Source organism: Balaenoptera borealis, assembly GCF_965194805.1.
Source record: "Balaenoptera borealis genome assembly, chromosome: 1".
Classification (NCBI taxonomy): domain Eukaryota; kingdom Metazoa; phylum Chordata; class Mammalia; order Artiodactyla; family Balaenopteridae; genus Balaenoptera; species Balaenoptera borealis.
The window spans coordinates 165897389-165922615 of record NC_138860.1 but is presented as its reverse complement, the minus strand read 5'-3'; the positions used below and the strand labels follow the sequence as shown (position 1 = coordinate 165922615).

Here is a 25227-nt window from a genome sequence, read left to right as displayed (position 1 = left end):
AGTGTTGTGGCTGCTTTGATCTTCTCTCCAGACCACTAAAACTTTCTCTGTATCAGTAATAAGGCTCTTCTGCATTCCTATCATTCGTGTGTTCACTGGAGTAGCACTTTTTATTTCCTACAATTATTTCTCCTTTGCATTCATATCTTAGCCAACTGTTTGGTGCAAGAAGCCTAGCTTTTGCCCTATCGGCATTTGACATGTCTTCCTCACTAAGCTTAATCATTTCTAGTTTTTGATTTAAAACGAGAGGTGTGCAGCTCTTCCTTTTACTTGAACACTTAGAAGCGATTGTTGGGTTATTAACTGGCCTAGTTTCAATATTGTTGTGTCTCAGGGAACAGGGAGGCCTGAGGAGAGGGAGAGAGAGGGGGGGATGGCTGGTTAGTGGAGCAGTCAGGACACACACACTTACCAGTTAAATTCACTGTCTTATATAGCTGTAGTTCATGACACCCTGAAAAAATTACAATGTTAATATCAAAGGTCACTGATCACAGATCACCGTAAAAATAATAATGAAAAAATTGAAATATTGTGAGAATTACCAAAATGTGACACAGAGACAGAAAGTGAGAAGCTTTTGGAAAAAGAGTGCTGATAGGCTTACTTGATGCAGGGTTGCCACAAATCTTCAATTTGTAAAAAACTCAATGTGTAAAGTGCAATAAAATGAAGCATAATAAAACAAGGTATGCCTGTATGCATTTAACAAAAAGTTCATTTAAAATGACAACTCTCGTTTTTTTCTTTTTTTAAAAAATCTTTATTTATTTATTTTTGGCTGCGTTGGTTCTTCGTTGCTGCGCGTGGGCTTTCTCTAGTTGCAGCGAGCGGGGGCTACTCTTCGTTGTGGTGCATGGGCTTCTCATTGCGGTGGCTTCTTTTGTTGTGGAGCATGGGTTCTAGGCTCGCGGGCTTCAGTAGTTGTGGCACACGGCCTCAGTAGTTGTGGCTCGCGAGCTCTAGAGTGCAGGCTCAGTAGTTGTGGCGCACGGGCTTAGTTGCTCCGTGGCATGTGGGATCCTCCCGGACCAGGGATCGAACCCATGTCGCCTGCATTGGCAGGTGGATTCTAAACCACTGCGCCACCAGGGAAGTCCCAACTCTCGTTTTTTTATAAGGTGAATGATCTAGAAATACTACGTTTTCAATCTTGTTAGACATATTTTTATTGGTTTCTTTTTTACTGGTCTGTCAGATTATCTGGGATTAACATAACATGACACAGTAAATTAGGTGTGAGAACTAAGAACTATGAAAATTTAGTTAAAAATTATTTTTTAACTAAAAATAATTTTTTTTAGTGACAATTTAAGTTTGATCCTTCTGGCCTCTACCTATATTATCTTGTTTAATATATTAAATGTTACACTTAAGTATAATTACATACAATCTTATTATCATACATTAATTGTGACTTTGGAAAAAACACAGAAAACTTAGATTTTGTAAACGTCTTTCGTGATAGAAAAAGTTAGTGGGTTATCACTAAAGGAATTAATATTTTAATTTCAATTAAACTTGAACTGCCTGGGCTTGCTTTTAAGTTATTCTTTAAATAGAAGTGCTTGATCATGTCTGGTTAGTTCTACGAGATACTCTCTCAAGAAATTTTAAATATTTAAATCATATTTTCTTTCTAATATATATGCGTGACAGCCATTATTGGGCAGTGATGAATACACTCAACGACCAGTACAGTTTGGTGCTACTGCCTAAGGGGCCAGTAGTTGTACCCAGAATTGATTTTGTACCATTAGTGCAGATGTCAACATGGTAAAAATACAAGGAATGTCTTAGTATTACTGTGAAAATAGTTTTGACTTTGGGGGACTCCTGAAAGGATTCTGGGACCCTTATGGTCTAAGAACCACATGTAGAGAACCACTGCTTCTGGGGTTTTCTTTTTCAAAGGTTTCTTAGATGGCGGCAGATATTTGTAGGCTGAGTAATCTTTGTTTGCCTTTGTTTTTTCATTCCACAGATACTTTGAAGCTAGACATCAATTAACTTTTCAATTTTTTGTCAATATATGATTTAGGAGATTTCTTCGGATTGATTTTTACTTTTTTGGGTTGTGGCAGTTTGCATCTTGATTGATGTGAGGGATCCGAGTTTTTTATTTTTACCTTAAATAATTGCAGAAAACTTTTATTTATTGTAAGTTTTATAATTTACAAGTTTGTATTTGTTGTAGATATTAGGAAGCAGTGAAGATATTTCCCTTGAGGGATATCACGAATTTTATTATTACTTTTTTGTTTTTTGTTTTTTGCTTTTGTTTTTTTCTGGCTGTGCTGTGCGGCCTGTGGGATCTTAATAACAGTGAATATTATTTGTTTTGTTTTGTTTTGGCCATCTGACACGTGGGATCTTAGTTCCCTGACCAGGGATTGGACCCTCGCCCCCTGCGTTGGAAACTTGGAGTCTTAACCACTGGACTGCCAGGGAGGTCCCATGAATTTTATAATAAATGTTCCTGAGCTTCCAAATGAGGAACCAAATTTATACATCATTTTGGAGTAGAAAACTTGATGACAAAAGTATAGCTAAACAGTTTCAAACATATTATAAAGAATCATGGGAGCACATATTTTCCTTCTTCCTTAGTTTATGTTTTAGGGTAAATGTAGCATTCTGTCAATACATATTCATATTGAAAGGAAGACATTGTCCACCTATTCAAAAATGACTTTCCTTTTTACTTTTTAAATCTGGATAGCTTAATTTTCTCATTAGCTGTTGTGAAAAAAGTCATAAAAGAAGTTATTTTAGGATGATAGCTTTTCACAGTTGAGTCTGATTTTTATTTGAAGTTTTTTTCTCTGCAATGACTGAGAATCTATACTCTGTCTATGGTGATAAATATTGTCCATTTTATTTATTAGGTTTTTGTAGCTATTTGAACAAATGTCTTTTTCATTAAAATATGCATGTTAATTAAGCAGTGAAATGATAGCATTCTGTGAATCTTTAGTAATACATTTCTATTGTCTAAGTTCAATATAATTCTGAATTTGAAATTAATTCAGTTGCTTCATTTCATAGAATTATGAATTTGTAAAATCAGCTTACTTCAGTTGTGTCTTTTGTTTTTAAAATTAATTAATTTTTGGCTGCGTTGGGTCTTCGTTGCTGCGTGTGGGCTTTCTCTAGTTGCAGCGATTTGAGGCTACTCTTCGTTGCGGTGCGCGGGCTTCTCATTGCAGTGGCTTCTCTTGTTGCGGAGCACGGGCTCTAGGCACGTGGGCTTCAGTAGTTGTGGCATACGGGCTTAGTAGTTGTGGGTCGCGGGCTCTACAGCACAGGCTCACTAGTTGTGGTGCACGGGCTTAGTTGCTCCGCGGCATGTGGGTTCTTCCTGGACCAGGGCTCGAACCCGTGTCCCCTGCATTGGCAGGCGGGTTCTTAACCACTGCACCACCAGGAAAGTCCACTTCAGTTGCTTCTAATTATAACTTTGGTTTTCTACATAGCACTTAAAAAACGCTACTAATAAGGTGTGCTGACAGTACACGAGATATTAATTACAAACACTAAGTATACTTATAGTAAGTTGATAGTGAGTCAGTTTTGTTTTGTTGGAGAAATCAAGCCTATTTAATTTTTAGTTCATGTCAAAGTAACTTTAGTGGAAATAATTATTATATTTTACTTTACGTAAATTTTAGAATGAATAAAAATGTGAAAGGAGTATGGATTTGATTCCATTTTAAGGGAAGACTTGTCAATATCTTAAGTCATTTAATTGGGAAAAAAGCACCTAAGGAGAGAGAGTGAGGTCTACTTTTTTAGTGTCTTCATCAAGTTTTCAGTCTCCGTTACACCAATTTGAGTTTTTAGTTTATGCCTAGCTTGAAGTGAATTGTGAGCCTCAAGTTTGAGAGTTTGGAGCGAACTTTTAGGATATTGTAGACCAACTTCATTCATTTATATGGGTTGAAGAATTTGAGCCCCTGAAGAGTTAAGTTTCCAGCTTAAGGTCTGTTAGTGAATTAGTAGCAGAGCAGCATCTAGAAAGAAACTCTACTGATACTAACAGTCTTTCTTGAGACCTATTACATATTTGACAGCAAATATTTTCCACATCTAACTACATACTTACATTTTGTTTTCTTTGTACAGTCAGTCTTCACTTTGCAGGCTTCTGATATGCTCGAATTTCTGTTGGTATAGTTTAGTTAAAAAGCACTGGTCACCTAACAACACAGTTTAGCTGTCATTTACCATGGTATGTTAACTGTGAATAATTGTGTAGTGTATAAATTTTGATGCTTGCTCTTCAGTTTACAAATCACTACATATATCAATAGATAGATGCCCATCATAATTGGTGACCAGTCACATTACTTCTCTCAAAGTCTGTTGGAGGTTGGTCACTGTGCATCTGTTATTTATTTTTTGTACAGATAGCAAAGTGTATAGATGTGTTACCTCCTTGTTTTCCAATGATAAATTCATGTGACATTTTACAAAACTGGGCAATCAAAGGAGAGAGTTGACCAGCAAAGATGGAAGTTCATCAAAGAAATGAAAGGTGATAATACTAGATCTGAAAAATTGGATGTTATAGAAGATTTGAAAATAGTGGCAGGTAGTGAAGATAGGACAAGTACTTTTTCTGTATGAAGGTTTGGTATGAACTGTATTGAAAACATGAGATGAATATAAAAAATAAGGTAAAATTGCTTCAACATCATATAGTTTAAATTGTAATAGAAACAGATCTCAATCAGTTTGGCTAGCATTCATGCCAAGCTGCATTGAAAGAAAACTAATTACAAGAAGGCTGAAGAAATTTTCATTACCAGTAAAGGCTGGTTTCATTTCAGAATCAGCATAGATTAAAGCTGCTAGAGCAGATAGGGATGCTGCTGTGAATTTTTTTTTTTTAATTTTTATTTATTTATTTATTTATTTTTGGCTGTGTTGGGTCTTCGTTTCTGTGCGAGGGCTTTCTCTAGTTGCGGCAAGCGGGGGCCGCTCTTCATCGCGGTGCGCGGGCCTCTCACTATCGTGGCCTCTCTTGCTGCGGAGCACAGGCTCCAGACGCGCAGGCTCAGTAGTTGTGGCTCACGGGCCTAGTTGCTCCGCGGCATGTGCGATCTTCCCAGACCAGGGCTCGAACCCGTGTCCCCTGCATTAGCAGGCAGATTCTCAACCACTGCGCCACCAGGGAAGCCGCTGCTGTGAATTTTACTCCCAGATTCCAAAGATTAGTTGAGCAAATAATTGATCATAAACTATTTAATGTGGGATAGGTCTGTTTTGGAAGGCAGTCTCATCAGTAATTTATGTGATTGAAGACATAGGATCATGAAGTGGTCATAAGGTGGAGAATATAGATGTAAAGTCTGAGGAACTTAGTAAAGGCAAATTTATGAACATAAATGAAAAAAAGTGATTGTGACAGAAAGGATGAAGATGTCTCAGAGGAAGTGACTGGCAAAAATATCACGTTAAAGGAATTCTTGGAAGTATATGACAAGATTGAAAGGGCAAAGGATAAAATGTTGCATGTTCTACCAAACTTGGAAAAATTTATGACATTTTGCCAAGGCTTGGAAGAGATACTTATTCTGTATCGTAAGTTATATGAGGAAAAGAAGGAGGTAAGCACTGTCTTACTTTCTTGGTAACATTTTTACAAAGAAACAAAATATTGATTTTTCAATGTTTCTTATGTTTTAAATTATAAAATAGTAAATATTACACAGTATTCTTCATTTCTCTATACATTTTAACTGACAGTAAAAGAGTCTTACATGTTTAAAAAATTTTAAATGTCACAGAACAATGTAATTTTTTCCCTTTGATTATTCAGATTGCTTTGCTTGATTTCAGATTGCAGAGTCATTGTTATGGTCCTGCACTACAGTGCAAAGTGAGCACTTCCTGTATAAAAAGTATGTTTTTCCCATAAGAATTTGTTATATTTTCCAAGTTGATAAAATGATTATAAAGATTATCAATATGAATGAATTTGAAGCTTTAAGTAAAGGATGTTTGAATTGGAGTAGCAATAGGGAAAAAAGCCTAGCATTACAGTTGTGGGGTTGAGGGAAGAGGATTGGACATTTAATTTGGAGTGGTCTGTTGCAAGCATAAAAACTATTTGACGCTCCTGCTTAATTTTTGCGATTCTTGCAAATTTTAAAGTAAACTTAGGATGTTTAAGTTTTTAATATAAAATGAGTTTTAGGGCTTCCCTGGTGGCGCAGTGGTTGAGAGTCTGCCTGCCGATGCAGGGGACACGGGTTCGAGCCCTAGTCTGGGAAGATCCCACATGCCGCGGAGCAACTGGGCCCGTGAGCCACAATTGCTGAGCCTGCGCGTCTGGAGCCTGTGCTCCGCAACAAGAGAGGCCGCGATAATGAGAGGCCCGCGCACCGTGATGAAGAGTGGCCCCCACTTGCCACAACTAGAGAAAGCCCTCACACAGAAACGAAGACCAACACAGCCATAAATAAATTAAAAAAAAAAAATGAGTTTTAAATACTTATTAACTAGTAAAAGTAATTCTTTTGTTCAGCAAACATTTACTGATCTTCTGTATGTTAGGCATTGTTGTTGTAGGTGCTAGGTTTACAGCAGTATGGAACAGACACAAATCTCTCTAGACTAGAATATACTTTAACTTTCTTCCTGCTTTGAACTGATAAGAACAGATACTACACTTGATCTTAGCCAAAAGACCGAGAAGTGATTCCCTGTTTTGAGAAATGTGGAATCTCTAATTCTTTATGAGTCTTGATTTCATTTAGGTTCTGTTGAAAGAAACTAGATTATTTTTACTTTTTGTATAACTTTAAAGGCTTTTGTGTAGACAGAGTTTATTGTTCCTTTTTTAGATAGTCTCCAAAATGGGGTTACAACTCCAGGTTTATATAACCCCTGTCAATGAGATATTTCATGATACAGCTTCAGAGATGTGGATGGGTACTTGATTTCTTATAGAATCCCCAACTTGGGAGTAAAGTTTTTATAGTTGCTGTCATAGACGCATCTGTAGGTGTAGAGCTGGGAAAGAGTTGTGAATTCTACCTTGTTCAGGATGTTGGATGTTTGTGGATTATGTGAGATTATGGCATCGTTAAAGAGTTGTAACTTTAGTTTAGGTATGAAGACTTAGTAGGCATTAGCTATTGATTTAAGACTGAAGAAGCTTAAACACTGCACAATGGTCTAGAGAGATGAAACTATGTGATGGATTGGGTGAGCTATAGGTCATTAGCTAGAGCATTTGCTTTGGGGATGGGGATGTAATGGGTATATGAAGGCAGGAAAAGATGAAGCAATAGAGGAAGTAGGGCCAGATTGTGGAGGGTCAGAAGTTTGGGTTTTTTTCTGGGGAGCCTTTTTCACAGCTCTATGTGTGTGTGTACTTTTAAACTCTCAGTACCTCCATTTCTTCACCTACAAAATAGAGATGTTAACTGTACTTACTTGATGAGATTTTGAGGAGGTTAAATTGAATTAAGTTATGTAAAGTGCTTGAAAAAGACCAGGCACAGGGTAAGGTTCTTGCTAAGTATTGACCACTAATCATTATGGTTTGTGAACCATTGCCTCAGGTAATCTAAAAAATTCTGTAATCAGGCAGTTGATAGAAGTGATAATCACAGATGGTTAATAACTATATGGAAAGATTCTTCAAAATTTCAAAAATGAAAATGAAAGCAATTAAATGTAAATAAAACAGCAAAATGCAAATTTAAATGAGATAACATCTTTTTCCTACCAAATTGATGATGATGAATAAAACTTCATGCCAAATGGTGGAAAAGTTCTATAGTATTATATTTGGAAAAAATATCTGATCACAGAACTCTTTTTTCCTTAGGGCCCCTTGAAGGTTTTGCATAGCAAATACTGAGAAATGCAAAGTTATGATATTCACTTTATATAAAAGATATTGAGAGATTATACAACACAATGTGCTAGGGCCTATAGGTATCCCACGATAAAAAAGGTTTATCTAGAAAGTGATACTGACACATACATAAGTTAACTGTGCTATAAGTGGCTGTAAATGAAATATGAATCAAGTGCTACAGAGAAGGAGTCAAGAATTCTAAATGGGTTATCAGGAAAGGCCTTATTGAAGAGCTGTATTTTAAAGAAGCATTGGAGAGAATTCCCTGGTGGTCCAGTGGTTAGAACTCCACGCTTCCACTGCTAGTGGCAGTGGATTCAATCCCTGGTTGGGTAACTTAAGATCCTGCAAGCTGCGTGGTACGGCAGAAAAAAAAACAACTACAAAACCGAGCAGTAGCATTGGAATTTTATCAGGTATAAGTCATTACCAGTAGAAAGAAAACAATATGAGAATGGTATGATGAGAACGTTGGGAAGGAGTAAGAAAACCTTACTCCATAGAGTAATTGTTTTCAGAACGCGAATCTTCCTTCTTGCCGTCTCCTTCAGTTTTTTTTCTTAGGATAAAGTCCAGTGTCTAAACATGACTAATGCTTAGGGTGACCAAACTGAGACTTTTTTTTCTTTGCTTTTTTTTTTGGCTGCACCCTGTGGCGTGCGGGATCCTAGTTCCCCGACCAGGGATCAAAACCTGCGCCCCCTGCACTGGAAGCGGGGAGTCTTAACCACTGGACTGCCAAGGAAGTCCCAAACTGAGACACTTTTGAGAGTGAAAGGGAACGCATTAACAATTACATGGGGATGAAGGCCTAAGCTGAGATGCTTTAAGCTAACTGGAATATGTGGTCACCCTGTCTGTAAAGAATGTCCAGTGTTTGGCCCATGATTTGTCATCAGCTTTATTTTACAGTGCTGACCTGCTTTACTCCCAGAATTCTTGTCCACCTAGTCTTTCTGTTTTTTGAATTCTATATTTTTTCTCCCTCTAAGAACCTTTACATTTGCTGTTCTTTTCTTGAATCTTTTCTCCCATCTTTTCACCTGTTTTAATTCTTAGTCATCCTTCAGATCTTAAATTACGGAACAGGGTTTCTTTGTCTTTCCTGACCTCCTGTATAGGTTAGCTCATCATGGAGAGTAGTGGTTTATCTAAAACCCTAAGATGTGTTAGAAATATAAATAATAGTTCTTACTACTGATCAGTTGAAGAGAATGGAGGAAAAGTTTTGAGAGTTCTTGTTTGACTTCCAGGGTGTTGGGGCTCCTACTAAAATGAAAAAAGGTGAAAAGAGTAGGTTTTAGAGAAGAAGATGCTGAAGCACATTTGGTAGTTTTCAGTATCTGCTTAATCATTGAAAAATCCACCTTCAACTCCCTGAACTATTTTACAGCTATTGGTCTATTATTTAGTTTTCATTGAATACGTTTATGATATAAACTCTCAAATTGTTACAAATATTAAAAGCAGTTTGAGAAAAGTGTTCATGGTATTAGGCATTCTAGCAATTATGTCCAGGGAATTTGTGAAGTTGTATGGAGGATCAAAGAGAAAATTAACTTTTTTAAAATAAAAATTATTGGTTTAGGATCCAATAAGATTCTTTTTTTTTAAAAAACTATTTTATTCTTGGCTGCATCGGATCTTAGTTGCGGCTCGTGGGATCTTCATTGGGGTGCGCGGGCTTCTGTCTAGTTGTGGTGTGTGAGTTTTCTCTCTCTAGTTGTGGCACGTGGGCTCGGTAGTTGTGGCATGTGGGCTTAGTTGCCCCGTGGCATGTGGGAACTTAGTTCACCGACCAGGGATTGAACCTCCGTCCCCTGAATTGGAAGGTGGACTCTTTACCACTGGACCACCAGGGAAGTCCCAATAAATTTCTAACTGTGATTTTTTTTTTTTTTTTGGCCACGCCACGTGGCATGTGGGATTAGTTCCCTGACCAGGGATCGAACCCGGGCCCCTGCAGTGGAAGCGCAGAGTCCTAACCACTGGACAGCCAGGGAATTCCCTCTAACTGTGATTTTTTAAATGTTTAAATTTTTTTCTTCAGGTGGCTGTGGGTGGTGTTTATCAATTCACAGTATATTGGGATTTTTAATCCCTCCAGGGTTAGGGAACTTGAGTGTTCTCTTTTGTAAGTAAAAATATACTTTATCCCTAGTGCTTAATGTTTGAAATACAGAGGGTTGAAACATTTGCCCAGTGCTTTCCTTTTATGTTAAGCAGTGGACACATTTTTACAAGTGAAATGTTGTAGTGAACCCTAATTTTTAAAACAAGGGAAGATATCTTTTATTAGTGTAATCATATTGCTCACATTTACTGTATATTTACAATTTGCTAAGTAGCATGCTAAATGCTTTTCATTTAATCATCCTAACAATCCTGGGAAGTGTAAGTATCACTATATCTATATTTTGTGGATAAGGAAATTTGAAAGTAAGCTCTTAAAGTTATTTATTTTATAAGTTTAAATATGAACAGTTATATGTTTTGAATGGGTAGAACCTATGAGACTATTTTGATAACTAAAAATGAACCGGTAATTTTTTGTCTTAAATTAATATCTATATTCATTTATTTTTAGGTTTTGTAGTATTGAGAAAATCCTTGCCCATACAAAATATTTATTATGGATTTAAAAAAAAATATTTATTTGGTTGCACCAAGTCTTAGTTGTGGCAAACGGGCTCCTCAGTTGTGGCTCCAGGGCTCCTTAGTTGCGGCATGTGGGCTCCTCAGTTGTGGCATGCGAACTCAGTTGCGGCATGCATGTGGGATCTAGTTCCCTGCATTGGGAGCTCGGAGTCTCATCCACTGCGCCACCAGGGAAGTCCCGAAGTCAGCTTGGCTTTTAAGTCCAATGAAATCTTTCATGAAACTTGAGCGATGAGTAGTACATTAATTTCAAAGCTAAATTACTATTTGTATCTAATTTCTTATTTATAAATATACAGGTTGGACAAGAAGCACCTAAACGCATTTAGCAAAATCACTATATTGTAACAAAGCTAAGTCTTATTACTTGTACATTTGTTGTCACCCCATTGGTGAGATTATAGGGCAAGCAGGTGTTCTGGAGTCCTGATGGAGTCCATAATTGAGAGTGATGTTAGTATTACCTGCTTGTGCAATGTTAAGTGAGTAGTCACCAGCAGGTTTGAATTAAAACAAATAAAAACTCAAAAAAACACACAACCCAATCAAAAAATGGGCAGAAGATCTCAGTAGACATTTCTCCAAAGAAGACATATACATGGCCAACAGGCACATGAAAAGATGCTCAACGTCGCTAATTATTAGAGAAATGTAAATCAAAGCTACAATGAGGTATCACCTCACACCAGTCAGAATTGCCATCCTCAAAAAGTCTACAAATAATAAATTCTGGAGAGGGTGTGGAGAAAAGGGAACCCTGCTACACTGTTGGTGGGAATGTAAATTGGTACAGCCACTATGGAGAACAATATGGAGGTTCCTTAAAAACCTAAAAATAGAGCTACCATATGATCCAGCAGTCCCACTCCTGGGCATGTATCTGGAAAAAACCCATAATTTGAAAAGATACATGCACCCCAATGTTCACTGCAGTATATCTACAATAGCCAAGACAAGGAAGCAACCTAAATGTCCATCAACAGATGAATGGATAAAGAAGATGTACATATATACAATGGAATATAACTCAACCATAAAAAAGAATGAAATAATGCCATTTGCAGCAACATGGATGGACCTAGAGATTATCTTACTAAGTGAAGTAAGTCAAAGATAAATATCATATGATATCACTTATATGTGGAAACAAAAAAAATGAAACAAATGAACTTACTTGCAAAACAGAAAGAGACTCACAGACTTCAAAAACAAATTTAAGGTTACCAAAGGGGAAAGATGGGTGGGAGGGATGAATCAGGAGGTTGGGATTAACATACATACTACAATATATAAAATAATCAACAAGGACCTATTATCTAAGGACCTATTATCTAGCACAGGGAACTCTACTCAATACTCTGTAGTAACCTATATGGGAAAAGAATTTGAAAAATAGATATGTGTATATGTATAACTGAGTCACTTTGCTATACACCTGAAACTAACACAACATTGTAAATCAACTATACTCCAATATAAAATAAAAAAATTTTCTAAAGAAGAAGAAACCAAAAACAACAACAAAATCAAAATGAGTCAAAGATAGACTCTCCCTTAATTGATGCTCTGCCTTATCAAGAAGTTCAAATACATAAAGAGGTTAGCACTAAAATGAGGTAACCTCATCACACAGGAAATTGTACTTGAGGGACTTCATTGTATTAAACATATTACTTATTTAACACATTTGAATGTATATTTTAAAAATTACTGTTTAAAAAATACTGGTATATGCCCACATAACATCTCCCTGTTAATCTTGTTTCAGTAGTGCCTTTTGGTTTTTAATACCTAAACTTCATAGAAGTATTTTTCTCAATGTGTTTTTAAAACAGCTTAATAGAGATGTAATTCATATGTCATGCAGTTCACCCATTTAAAGCACATAATTCAGTAGCTGTTAGTATTTTCACAGTTGTGCAACCACATCAGCGTTAGAACATTTTCATCACCAGGAAAAGGAAAAGCAGTATTGTACAAAAAGTGCATTATCTTCAAACACTCAGATCCCCTTCTTTCTTTTTTTTTTCTTACATATTTTCATTTATTTTTAAAATTTTTATTGGAGTATAGTTGCTTCACAATGTTGTGTTAGTTTCTCCTGTACAGCAAAATGAATCAGCTATACATATACATATATCCCCTCTTTTTTGGATTTCCTTCCCACTTAGGTCACCACAGAGCACTGAGTAGAATTCCCTGAGCTGTACAGTAGGTTCTCATTAGTTATCTATTTTATATGTAGTATCAATAGTGTATATATGTCAATCCCAGTCTTCCAATTCATCCTACCACCCTCGGATCCCTTTCAGTGCAGACAAGTGCTTTCATTCTTTGGCTTGCAGAGTCACATCTCCCATTTCCCTTTTATTATAGAGCATAGCTCATTGAGTGGAATGGTAGGTAGAATGACCTTTACTATTTCTTTGCTTTGCTTTCCTTTTCAGTGTTCATATCATTGAATTCAGTTATGTTAAATGTGTTTAATGAATAACCTGCACTATAATTTTTTATTTTCTCTTTTTGTTTGCTTTTGGAAACTCTGAAATTTCACCGGGATGTATCTTTTTTTTCGCTTTCTGTTTGTTATTTGGTGGACCCATTCAATCTCAAATATTCATTTATTTAGTTCAGGGAAATTTTCTTCTATTATTTCACCTGTCTATTGTTCTCTTCTTTGGATTTGCCTTTGAGATTTCTGTTACACCTAATCATTTAATCTTCCATGTTTTCATATAAAATATCTTCCAACTGTTTGACTTTTTGTTTTTTGGAAACTGATTGAGAACTCTGTCATTAGCTTGTCCAGTAAGATTTTTATTTTTTCAGCCATTTTCTTGTTTCCAAATATTTTCTCATGTCTCCTTTTCATGGCCCATCTAAATATTTTCTCATGTTTAGTTTTTTGTATCAGTAGCCTCTCAGATATCTCAGATAACCACTTAAAATATTTTTTAGAAGTTTGTTTTCTGTAAATTGTTTCCTTCTGGAGTGGTTATTCTGTTAATTCACCTTGAGCCTTCTCTTTCCCATAGTTAATTTCTTTCAGAAACCTGGGATCCTCGGTTGTCTGTCTGTTCACATTTATGAGTGTTAGCTAGCTGTCGTGTTGTTTCATCTGTAGTTATGTAGGTAGCTAGGTAGTTCTTTTTCCCTGAAGTTTTTCCCTTGAATGGGGAGATTCACTCTGTAGCTTAGTAGGCAAGGTTTATCACAAAGCTGACTTGCTTCTGTTTTTGCCTCATTGATGAGTAGAGAAGCAGGAGGTTGGAATGCTCAAACTTGCCAAAGTGAGGAGGCCTTTAAAGACTAGGAGTGAAACATGCTAGTAGTGTCTTTATTAGCTTCTGGGTGGAGTTGCCGCTGCTTTACTTTTTTCCCCCCTATGTCTGTTTTAAAGGCCTGAAATTACGTCAGACTTGGCTCTGCTTCTGTCTTGGGCCCTAACATGCTGAAAAAGGAACCATTCCTGTAATATGGTTTACTTTCATTTAAACAGAAGCAGAGGGACTTCCCTGGTGGTCTAGTGGTTAAGAATCCATCTTGCAATGCAGGGGACGCTGGTTCGATCCCTGGTCAGGACACTAAGATCCCACATTCCACAGGGCAACTAAGCCCGCGCACCGCAATGAAGAGCCCAAGCGCCACAACGAAAGATCCTGCGTGCTGCAACTAAGACCCGATGCAACCAAAAAATAAATAAATAAATATTAGAGAGCAGCAGATTTCTGGCTTTAGCCTAAGAGCAAAACCTATTGATGCTGGTTGTTCTGTTCAGTTGTTTTTTTTTAATTAATTAATTTTGGTTGCGTTGGGTCTCCATTACTGCATGCGGGCTTTCTTTAGTTGCCTCGAGCGGGGGCTACTCTTCGTTGGGTGCGTGGGCTTCTCATTGCAGTGGCTTCTCTTGTTGCAGAGCATGGGCTCTAGGGCGTAGGCCTAGTAGTTGTGGTGCATGGGCTCAGTAGTTGTGGCTTGCAGGCTCTAGTGCACAGACTCAGTAGTTGTGGCACACGGGCTTAGTTGCTCCGCAGCATGTGGCATCTTCCTGGACCAGGGCTCGAACCCGTGTCCCCTGTATTGGCAGGCAGATTCTTAACCAATGCGCCACTAGGGAAGCCCTGTTCTGTTCAGTTTTGATTAGAAGTTTTATATAGTTCTGAATAATAAGTGTTGTTAGTAAGTTCTCAGTAAGTGTTGGCTGTGTTTATTATTATTATTATAAAAGTATATGATCCTCTGTATTTTGTGATAGAAAAGTGATTTTTGAAAAATTAGTAGCTTTTTTGGATCACTTTTTTGTACACCTGAAACATTGTAAACCAACTATACTTCAGTTTTTAAAAAAACCTTAAAAAATAAAATAAGTAGCTTTTTTATAGTGAGGGCATGTATTTATGTCTTCATTTTTGGGTTGCGGGCTTTAGCCTGAGAACACTTTTATTCATTCTGAATTTTACTTTACTCTGTTTGGCGGTGTTTTTGTTTATGTTGTTGTGAATTCACATACTTTGGGTTGAAGATTACAGCTCTAAGGAGAGCAAGGAGGGACACTAAAGGGTATGAATGAAGAATATGATAATAATGTTGCTTTTTCTTTTTTTGCTTTTTCAGTTTGAGCAGAAAACTGGTGCAGTTTTTGATGAAATTGTAGAGAACTGTAAGTACCGTTCTAGAAAGAAACCAATCATGTCTTTAGATAGATAATAAATATGTCTAGAGAAAACATTAATCTATAACAGTGATTAGTTAGGGCTAATTAATGTGATGGTCCAATTTGATTTAAGTTTAGATCTTATCACACCCTGTTAGTATTTTAATAAAGTTAATCTGAATTGTAAGAATCTTACTCTTTTCTTTAAATATTTTATTCTCATAGTTATTAATGTTGAAATATAACCATGCTTTTTGTGCATGTGTGGATCATATTGAACTTATCACTCAGTAAAGGTTTCTACTTTGTTTACAGGGTCTCTTAATTTTCTCTTCATATTTTTTCCATTGTTATATGGTTTTCTTAAAAGAAACTTTGTTTCTTAGATTATAAAAGTAATACATTCTATTTTATAATACAAAAATGAATAAAGCAGAAAATAAAAGGCTTTACCATTCTCCAAGGAGAATCAGTTTTAAACGTGTAATATATATCTTTCCAGACTTTTTTCTATGAATGTAAATGTATATCTCTATGTGATGGGTGGGGATTTATGTATCCTATGAATGCTGTTCTTGCTTTTTTCATACAACTGCCTAGATATGTTCTATGTCAGTGGATATGGACCTATTGCATCCTTTTTAGTGGGTACTCAGTATTTTATTGTATGGCTGTACTATAAGTTAATCAGATTCCTCTTTTACATGTGTGTATATTATTTTCAACTTTTTACTATTACAAACAATATTAAGTATGCATTTCTATACACATCTTTGTCTACTTGCTGAAGTGTTTTTGTAGGATAAATTCTAAGGATAGACTTTTTCTTCCAGCTTTATTGACATATAATTGACATAATGTTTTGACTTACATACATGGTGAAATGATTACCACAATAAGTTTAGTGAATCTAAGAATAGAATTGATGAATCATCAAAGGATGTATATGAAGGATAAATTTTATCATCTAGAATTCCTGAGTCAAGTGGAATGTTCATTTCTTTTGTTTTTTGTTTACTTTCACCAGAAGGATCTGTGAGTACCTTCTTTCTCTTTGGAATTAGTTTGTTTATATTTTTTGAGTGGTAACAGTTTTCAGACTACATGTTGAGAAGAAAATAGCTCTCCTGATCCTCATTGGGTTTAGTTATTGAATATCCTTTTTGTTGCATGTAAGCAAGAAAAATAGACTCTTGCTCGCTTATCCAGAAAAAAACTTTAGAAGTATATTGAGGTATTTCACAGAATTTAGGGAGGAGGTAAAGAACAAATTTCCTCCAGGGAACTCAGTGAAATGTGATTGTGGGCCTGCTCTCTCTAGTGCTGCCAGAAAGCAGTTATGCTCCAATGACTTTTAGTCTTTCTTTTTATCCATTTTAGATTTTAAGTTCCTAGGAAGATTATGATTGGGCCAGCTTGCATCCAGTGTTTATCTTTGAACCAGTCATCTGTGGTCAGGGGGAACAGGATCAAAAAATAAAACATGGCTGTTAGAAGGTATCCCTCAGCCATTATGTCTCACTTTCAGCAAATAATTTTTGATTTCCTGCTTCTGGATATGCCTTTGCTCAAGTCTGTATACTAGTAATAGAAATTAATCAAATAGCTTTCTAATGATGGTTTTAATCTGATGCTTTATTTGTTAAAGATGTTGCAGTAACAACAATCTTAAAGTGGTAGCAGAAATCTTAAGGCAGTAACCAAGCTGCTATACAATGGGTCTGTACACACAACATTTGGGTTTATGTTTCTGGTGCCTGGTGCTTTTTTTGCTTCATCCCTGCGAACATTTTTAGGCTGGAGGTTTACAAGCAGGGGATTTTATACCAAATGTTAAGTGCAAATGGTGTGGTAAAGATTACCTTTATCTCCCCCTTTCTGGTAGTTTATAATTAAGGGGCTGTTGAAGGCAGAGAAGTGACTAGCTTGGAAGAGGAGACTGGCCTCCCTCTGTGAAGGGAACTCAGGAACACAGACACCTATTCAGGAGAGATAAGGGCAGACTGCTACATAGGTGGTATTCAGGAAGTGCTTGATTCCAAAGATGGTCATTTGAGGCCTACCATTTTGTCTTGATGTCGATGTCCAGGAAAAAAGGAGATTCACTGTTTCTCAGGCAAGTGCATCAGAATGTTTGTGTAATACCAGACTTACCATATGTTCATTGCCCAAGACCACCAGGATGTGCGGCTTCACATATTTGGTTTTATAGATCAAGTTCAGCCCTTCTAGGGCACCATCCTTCTGAAACTTTCAGCAGACTATAGTGTCTGCTAATTATTGGGACACATAAACTGATAGAATGTAACTCCATCAGTGAGGACTTTGGGAAATTTGGTTTAAACATGAAAAAGTTGAATTGACTTTCCAAATATGTAGTGTTTTCAGTGAAAGGGATTTAAAAGAAAAAAGCCTTCAATATTTTATGCAAATCAAAAGAGAGAGTAGGGTTGTCCAACTTCTGGTTCATCGTTTGGAGGATTTGTGCTGTGGATTATTCAAGATAACATGGTGATAGTGGAAGTGACTGATATATGGTGCATTACCCTAATTCACGTTCCCTTAACCAATGCCAGTTTATGTGAAGTTTGAAAGAAGTTCAGATAGAATAGAGAGGGACTTCCCTGGTGGTCCAGTGATTAAGACTCTGCGCTCCCAATGCAGGGGCCCGGGTTCCATCCCTGGTCAGGGAACTAGATCCCGCATGCCGAAACTAAGAGTTCGCATGCGCAGCTCAAGATCCCACGTGCCGCAACTAAAAAAGATCCTGCACGTGGCCATGAAGATTTCACATGCCGCAACTAAGACCTGGCGCAGCCAAATAAATAAATAAATATTAAAAAAAATAGAGAGATTTAAAAATTTTCTTTATTGAAGTATAGTTGATTTACAATGTTGTGTTAATTTCTGAATTGCCCCCTAGTTCACTGGAATCACAGGTTTTGAATTATAATTGTTATTTGGTAGAAATAAAGGAATAATTGGTAAAAGAGATTTCTGTGCATTAATTTTGTATCCTGCTACTTTACAAAATTCATCGATTAGCTCTAGTAGTTTTTTGGTAGCATTTTTAAGATTCTCTATGTATAGTATCATGTCACCTGATGTGATTTTAAATGGGTTTTTTTTTAAACTTTCTTTTTGTGATTTCATTGTTAGCGTAAAGAAATGCAACAGATGTCTTTACATTAAGCTTGTATCCTTTTACCTTGCTGAATGCATTTATTAGTTCTAATAGTTTTTGTGTGGAGTCTTTAGGGTTTTCTGTATAGAGTATTGTGTCATCTGTGTACAATGACAATTTTACCTCTTGCCTTCCAATTTGGATACGTTTTCTTTTTCTTGTCTGATTTCTGCGGCTAGGACTTCCAATACTATGTTTGAATAGAAGCGGTGAGATTGGGCATCCTCGTGTTGTTCCAGAATTTAGCAGGAAGGCTTTCAGGTTTTCACCGCTGAGTGCTGTATTGACTCTGGGTTTGTCATAAATGGCTTCTATTATGTTGAGATATGTTCCCTCTATACCCATTTTGGTGAGAGTTTTTATCATGAATGGATGTTGAATTTTATCAAATGCTTTTTCTGCATCTGTTGGTTTTTGTCTTTTGTTGCTGTGATGTATCACATTGATTGCTTTGCATATGTTGAACTATCCCTGTGACCCTGGAATAAATCCAAGTTGATCATGTTGTATAATCCTTCTTATGCGTTGTTGGATTCTGTTTGCTAATATTTTGTTGAGGATTTTTGCACCTGTTTTCATCAAAGATATTGGCCTGTAATTTTCTCTTCTTGTATTTTCTTTGTCTGGTTTTGGTATTAGGGTGTAGGTGGCTTCATAGAATGACTTCGGGAGTCATTGACCCTCCTCTTCAATCATGACCCTCTTCTTCAATCTTTTGGAAGAGTTGGAGAAGTATAGGTATGAGTTCTTCTATGTATGTTTGGTAGAATTACCCAATGAAGCCTTATGGTCCTGGATTTTGTTTGCAGGGAGGGTTTTGTTTGTTTGTTTGTTTTTTATTACAAATTCTGTTTCACTTCTAGTGATTGGTTTGTTCAAATTATCTGTTTCTTCTTGATTCAGTTTTGGCAGGCTGTATGTTTCTAGGAACTTGTCTATTTCTTCTAGGTTGTATATTTTATTGGCATATATATTGTTCATAGTAATTTCTTAGGATTTTTTGAGTTTCTGTTGTATTGGTTGTTACTTCTCCTCTTTCATTTCTTATTTTGTTTATTTGGCTTTTCTCTCTTTTCTTCCTAGTGATCCTGGCCAGTGATTTGTCAATTTTGTTTATCCTTTCAGAAAATCAGCTCTTGGTTTTATTGATTTTTTTAAAAAAAATCTCTATTTCCTCTCCGATTTTTATTATTTCCTTCCTTCTTCTGACATTAGGTTTTGTTTGTTCTTCTTTTTCTAATTATTGTAGGTGGTAGGTTAGGTTGCTTATTTGAGATTTTTCTTCCTTTTTGAGGAAGGCCTGTATCACTGTGAACTTCCCTCTTAGATCTGCTTTTGATGCATCCCATAGATTTTATATGGTTGTGTTTTCATTGTCATTTATCTCGAGGTATTTTTTGATTTCCTCTTTGATTTCATTGTTGACCCATTAGTGTTTTAGTAGCATGTTGTTTAGTCTCCATGTAATTGTTTTTTTTCTTGTTTTTCTCTCTGTGCTTGATTTCTAGTTTCATGCCTTTGTGGTCAGAGAAGATGCTTGAAATAATTTCTGTCCTTTTAAATTTGTTGAGGCTTGTTTTGGGCCACAGACTGTTGTCTGTCCTAGAGAGTGTTTCACGTGCTCTCGAAAAGAATGTGTGTTCTGGTTGTTTTGGCTATAGTGTCCTATAGATATCAATTCAGTCTAACTGTTCTATTGTGTCATTTAGAGTCTATGTTGCCTTATTAGTTTTCTGTCTGGAAAATCTGTCCGTTGATGTCAGTGGGGTTCTAAAATCTCCTGCTGTTATTGTGTTCCCGTCAGTTTCTCCTCTTATGTCTGTTAGTATTTTATGTGTTTGGGTGCTCCTATATTAGGTACATTTATCTTAATGAGTGTAATATCCTCTTCTTGTATTGATCCTTTTATCATTATATAGTGTCCTTCTTTGCCTTTTTTTATACCCTTTGTTTTAAAGTCTATTTTATCTGATATGAGTGTTGCTGTCCCCACTTTCTCGTCATTTCCATTTGCATGAAATATCTTTTTCCATCCCCTCACTTTCAATCCATTCATGTCTTTTGCCCTAAAGTGGGTCTCTTGTAGGCAGCATATTTTACGCTCTTGTTTTATCGTCCAATCAGTCACTCTATGCTTTTGATTGGAGCTTTTAGTCCAGTGACATTTACAGTAATTTTTATTTATTTATCTATTTATTTATCTATCTATCTATCTATTTATTTATTTATTTAGCTAGCTAGCTAGCTGTGTTGGGTCTTCGTTTCCACGCGAGGGCTTTCTCTAGTTGCGGCAAGCGGGGGCCACTCTTCATCGCGGTGCACGGGCCCCTCACTATTGTGGCCTCTCTTGTTGCGGAGCACAGGCTCCAGACGCGCAGGCTCAGTAGTTGTGGCTCACAGGCCCAGTTGCTCAACGGCATGTGGGATCTTCCCAGACCAGGGCTCGAACCTGTGTCCCCTGCATTAGCAGGCAGATTCTCAACCACTGCACCACCAGGGAAACCCTACAGTAATTATGATAAGTATGTATTTTTTGCCATTTTTCCTTGTTTTTCTTTATAGTTTTTAACCACATTTTCATTGTTGATCAATATATTGTTTAGTTTTGCTTATTTATGAACTCTGTATTATTTTTTAACCATACTGTATATGTTACCACTTCGTTTTATCATTGTATATTCTTTTTCTTAAAATTAATTTTATTTTTGGCTGCATTGGGTCTTCATTGCTGTGCGTGGTTTTTCTCTAGTTGTGGCGAGTGGGGGTGCTCTTCGTTATGGTGCGCAGGCTTCTCATCACAGTGGCTTCTCTTGTTGCAGAGCACGGGCTCTAGGCGTCTAGGCTTCAGTAGTTGTGGCGCACGGGCTTAGCTGCTCCGAGCCATGTGGGATCTTCCTGGACCAGGGCTCGAACCCGTGTCCCCTGCATTGGCAGGTGGATTCTCAACCACTGCACCAGCAGGGGTGCCTGGCAGGCGGATTCTTAACCACTGTGCCACCAGGGAAGTCCCTTATTGTATATTCTTGAGATTTGTCTGTACTGATCATTTAGTTCTCATTCATTCATCACTGATGTATAGTAATTCATTATATAAACATTACAATTTTTATTTATTCATTTTAAATTGTGGTAAAAAAACCACATAATGTAAAAATTTACCATCTTAATCATTTTTAAGTGTATAGTTCCATAATATTAAGTACATTCATGTTTTTGTGCAACAAATCTGTAGAACTATTTTATCTTGCAAAACTGAAATTTCTATATCCATTGAACAAAAATTTCCTCCCCTCTTAAGGTTTATACATGTTGTAACATGTATCGGGATGTCCTTCCTTTTTTTTTTTTTTTTTTTTTTTGTCCTTCCTTTTTAAGGCTGAATAATATTCCACTGTATGGGTAGTACCACATTTTGTTTATCCATTCATCTGTTGATGGGCATTTGGATTGCTTCTGCCTCTTGGTTTTTGTGAATGATGCTGCACTGAACATGGCAAGCAAATATCTCTTCATGATTCTGCTTTCATTTGTCTTGGATATATACCCAGAAATGGGATTGCTTGTTCATATGGTAATTCTGTTTTCATTTTTTTTGAGGACTTGCCATACTGTTTTCAGGAGCGAGCGGTGGCACCGTTTTACATTTGCACTAACACAGGGATCCCAGTTTCTCCACATCCTTGTCAACACTTGTCACTTTCTGTGTTTTTAATCATAACCATCCTAATGGGTGTGAGGTGATATCTCATTGTAGTTTTGATTAGCATTTCTCTAATGATTAGTAATGTTGAGCATCTTTTGATATGCCTGTTGGCCATTTGTCTTCTTGGAGAAATGTCTTTTTCAAGTCCTTTCGCCAGTTTTGAATTGGGTTATTTGTTTTTTTTCTTATTGTTGATTTGTAAGAGTTCTCTACATATTCTGGATGTTACCCCCATCAGATGCATGATTTGCAAATACTTGCTTCCGTTCCATGTGTTACCGGTTCGCTCTGTTGGTGGTTTCTTTTGACATCCAGAAGTTTTAAAAGTTTGATGTAGGTAGTCCCATTTGTTTATTTTTGCTTTTGTTGCCTGTGTTTTTGGTGTCATATCCAAGAAATCATTGCCTAATCCAGTGTAATGAAGGTTTTCCCTTATGTTTTCTTTTAGGAGTTTTATACTTTTAGGTCTTATGTTTAAAATATATCAGAATTTTAAAATTTATTTTAGTGTATATATATTGGGTTGGCCAAAAAGTTCCTTTGGTTTTTTAAGTAAAAATAAAAGGCACATTTTTCATTTTCACCATGAACTTTATTGAGCAACGTATTCACCCTTTTGTTCCACTTCTACCATTTTTCAGGCAACTGCATAATTCCATCTTCCCAAAACTTTTTATCTTTTTGAGCAAAGAACTGTTCCAGGTGCCTTTAAACAGTCTTCCAGGGAATTGAAATTTTTTCCATTAAGAGAATTTTGAAAAGACCGAAATAAATGGAAAATCAAAGGTGCAATGTCTGGTGAATACGGCAGATGAATCAGAACTTCCTGGCCAAGCTGTAACAGTTTTTGCCTGGTCATCAAAGAAACATGCAGTCTTGTAGTATCCTGATGGAAGATTATGCATTTTCTGTTGACTAATTCTGGATGCTTTTAGTCAAATGCTGCTTTCAGTTGGTCTAATTGGGAACAGTACTTGTTGGAATTAATTTGGTTTTCTAGAAGGAGCTCGTAATAGAGGACTCCCTTCCAGTCCCACCATATACACAACATCACCTTCTTTGGATGAAGACCGGACTTTGGTGTGGTTGGTGGTGGTTCATTTCGCTTGCCTCACAGTCTCTTCCATTCCACATTATTGTACAGTATCCATTTTTCATCGCCTGTCACAATTTGTTTTAAAAACGAATGTTTTCCTTACGTTTAAGTAGAGAATTGCACACGGAAGTACAGTCAAGAAGGTTTTTTTCGCTTAATTTATGTGGAACCCAAACATCAAAGCGATTAACATAATCAAGCTGGTGTAAATGATTTTCAATGCTTGATTTGTATATTTTGAGTATGTTGGCTATCTCCCATGTGATACAGTGTTGACTTTTCTCACTTAATGTCTCGATTTGATCGTTGTCAACTTCAGCTGGTCTACTTGACCGTGGAGCATTGTCCAGCAACAAATCTTCAGCACGAAACTTTGCAAACCACTTTTGACATGTTCAGTCAGTCACAGCACCTTCTCCACATACTGCACAAATATTTTTTTTGCGTTTCAGTTGCGTTTTTACTTTTCTTGAAATAATAAAGCATAATATGCCGAAATTGTTGCTTTCTTTCTTCCATCTTCAATGTTAAAATGGCTACACAAAAGTTCACCAATTTTGATTTTTTTTTTTTTAAGTACTTGCTGATAAGACAGCTGTCACAATACAACCTAACAAAATTGTTTCGAATGAAGTTTAAAGACAGCTAAATGCCACTAGAGCTATCCTACAGAAAAAAACACATGAACCTTTTGGCCAATCCAATACTTCTTGATGTTTCTAGTTTTTCCATTACAAGTCTTTCCTCTGTGAACATCCTTGTATGTTTTCTGATTCATACAAGGAAGTACCATGTATGGAGTTCAATGTGAAATCTATTTTTTCTGGTGAGTCTGTCAAAAACAAGTTTAGAATATATTTCTTTAGGACAGGAATTGTCAAACTTTTTCTCTAAAAGACCAGATAGTAAATATTTTAGGCTTTATAGGTATGCTTTTTCTGTTGTAGCATTCAGCTCTGACTTATTAGCATGAAAGCAGTCATAGACAATACAAGAAGGGATTAGTGTGTTTGTTTCCAATGAAACTTTATCGGCACTGAATTTTGAATTTAGTGTAATTTTCACGTGTCAAGAAATATCTTTCTTTTGATTTTTTTTTTTTTTAACCACTTAAAAATGTGAAAACCATTCTTAGCTCATGGGTTATACAAATACAACACGGGTGGCTTCTGGATTTAGCATGCAGACACAATTTACCTACCCCTGCTCTAGGGTGTATATGGAAGGTGATTGCTCAGGCATTGGATGTGTACATTCTCAACTTACTAGAAATGCAAAACTCATTTTTTTCAGTAGTTTCATCCATTTATAATTCTACCATTGTTTAGAGTTTTGGTCACTATGCATTTGGCCAACACTTGATATTATCAGACTTTTAAACTAGCAGGTATAACATGGAATTCATTTTTTAAAATTTACATTTTCCAGATTAATAATTTAGTTGAACATTTTTTCATGTGTTTTGGCCATTTCTGATTCCTCTTTTGCAAAATCTGTTGCCCACTTGCTATTGGGTTGTTGGTCTTTTCTTAACTGCATTGTAGTTCTCTAAATATCCTGAAGAATAAACTTGTCAGTTATAGATATTGAAAATAAATTTTCCTAACTCATGACATCTTTATAAGTCTTTGCATAAGCAGAAATTAATTTTAATTTATTTGAATGATTATAAATGTATCAGTCTTTTCCTTTATGGTTCGATTTTCTTTTTTTTTTTTTTAATTTTATTTAGGTAAACCTTTTCTAGGTTGAGGTCAAAAAGATCTTTCATATTATTTCCTAAAATGTTCATTGGTTTTACTTTATCATAGAATTAACTGTTTTATGGTTTGGCTTAGGGAACTAATTTTATTTCTTTCCATAATACTAACAAATTGTCTCACCACCATTTATGAAATACTATTTCCTTTACATAGTTACCTGAAAAGCTACTCTGTAGTGTATACCTATGGGCTTTTTCTCCACATTCTCCAATGGAAGTATTATTTATTTCTGTGCCATGTTCTTTTAATTAATTTAGTTTTAAAATAAGTCTTGATAACCTGATGGTTGA

At 36.3% G+C, this 25227-nt stretch overlaps 1 protein-coding gene and 1 long non-coding RNA gene across 13 annotated transcripts in view; one reads left to right on the top strand and one right to left on the bottom strand.

Moving 5' to 3' along the window:
* The window catches only part of LOC309614902, a 166989-nt gene that overhangs the window by 31154 nt on the left and 110608 nt on the right, over positions 1 to 25227 (bottom strand). The gene's annotated exons all lie outside the window — the stretch shown is intronic.
* Positions 1 to 25227, top strand: part of ZMYM4 (zinc finger MYM-type containing 4) — a gene marked incomplete at its 5' end in the record, with an annotated part of 178656 nt that overhangs the window by 64490 nt on the left and 88939 nt on the right. For 8 of the 12 annotated variants that reach the window (XM_082362552.1, XM_082362553.1, XM_082362554.1 and 5 more), the window contains one exon: positions 15152 to 15197. The exons of 1 other annotated variant lie outside the window; for it this stretch is intronic. In XM_082362552.1, the coding sequence (XP_082218678.1) occupies positions 15152 to 15197 (46 nt within the window). Of the gene's footprint in view, positions 1 to 11537; positions 11640 to 15151; positions 15198 to 16571; positions 16689 to 25227 lie in introns of those variants that run through there. 3 more of the 12 variants (XM_082362550.1, XM_082362549.1, XM_082362559.1) reach the window with 2 other exon arrangements.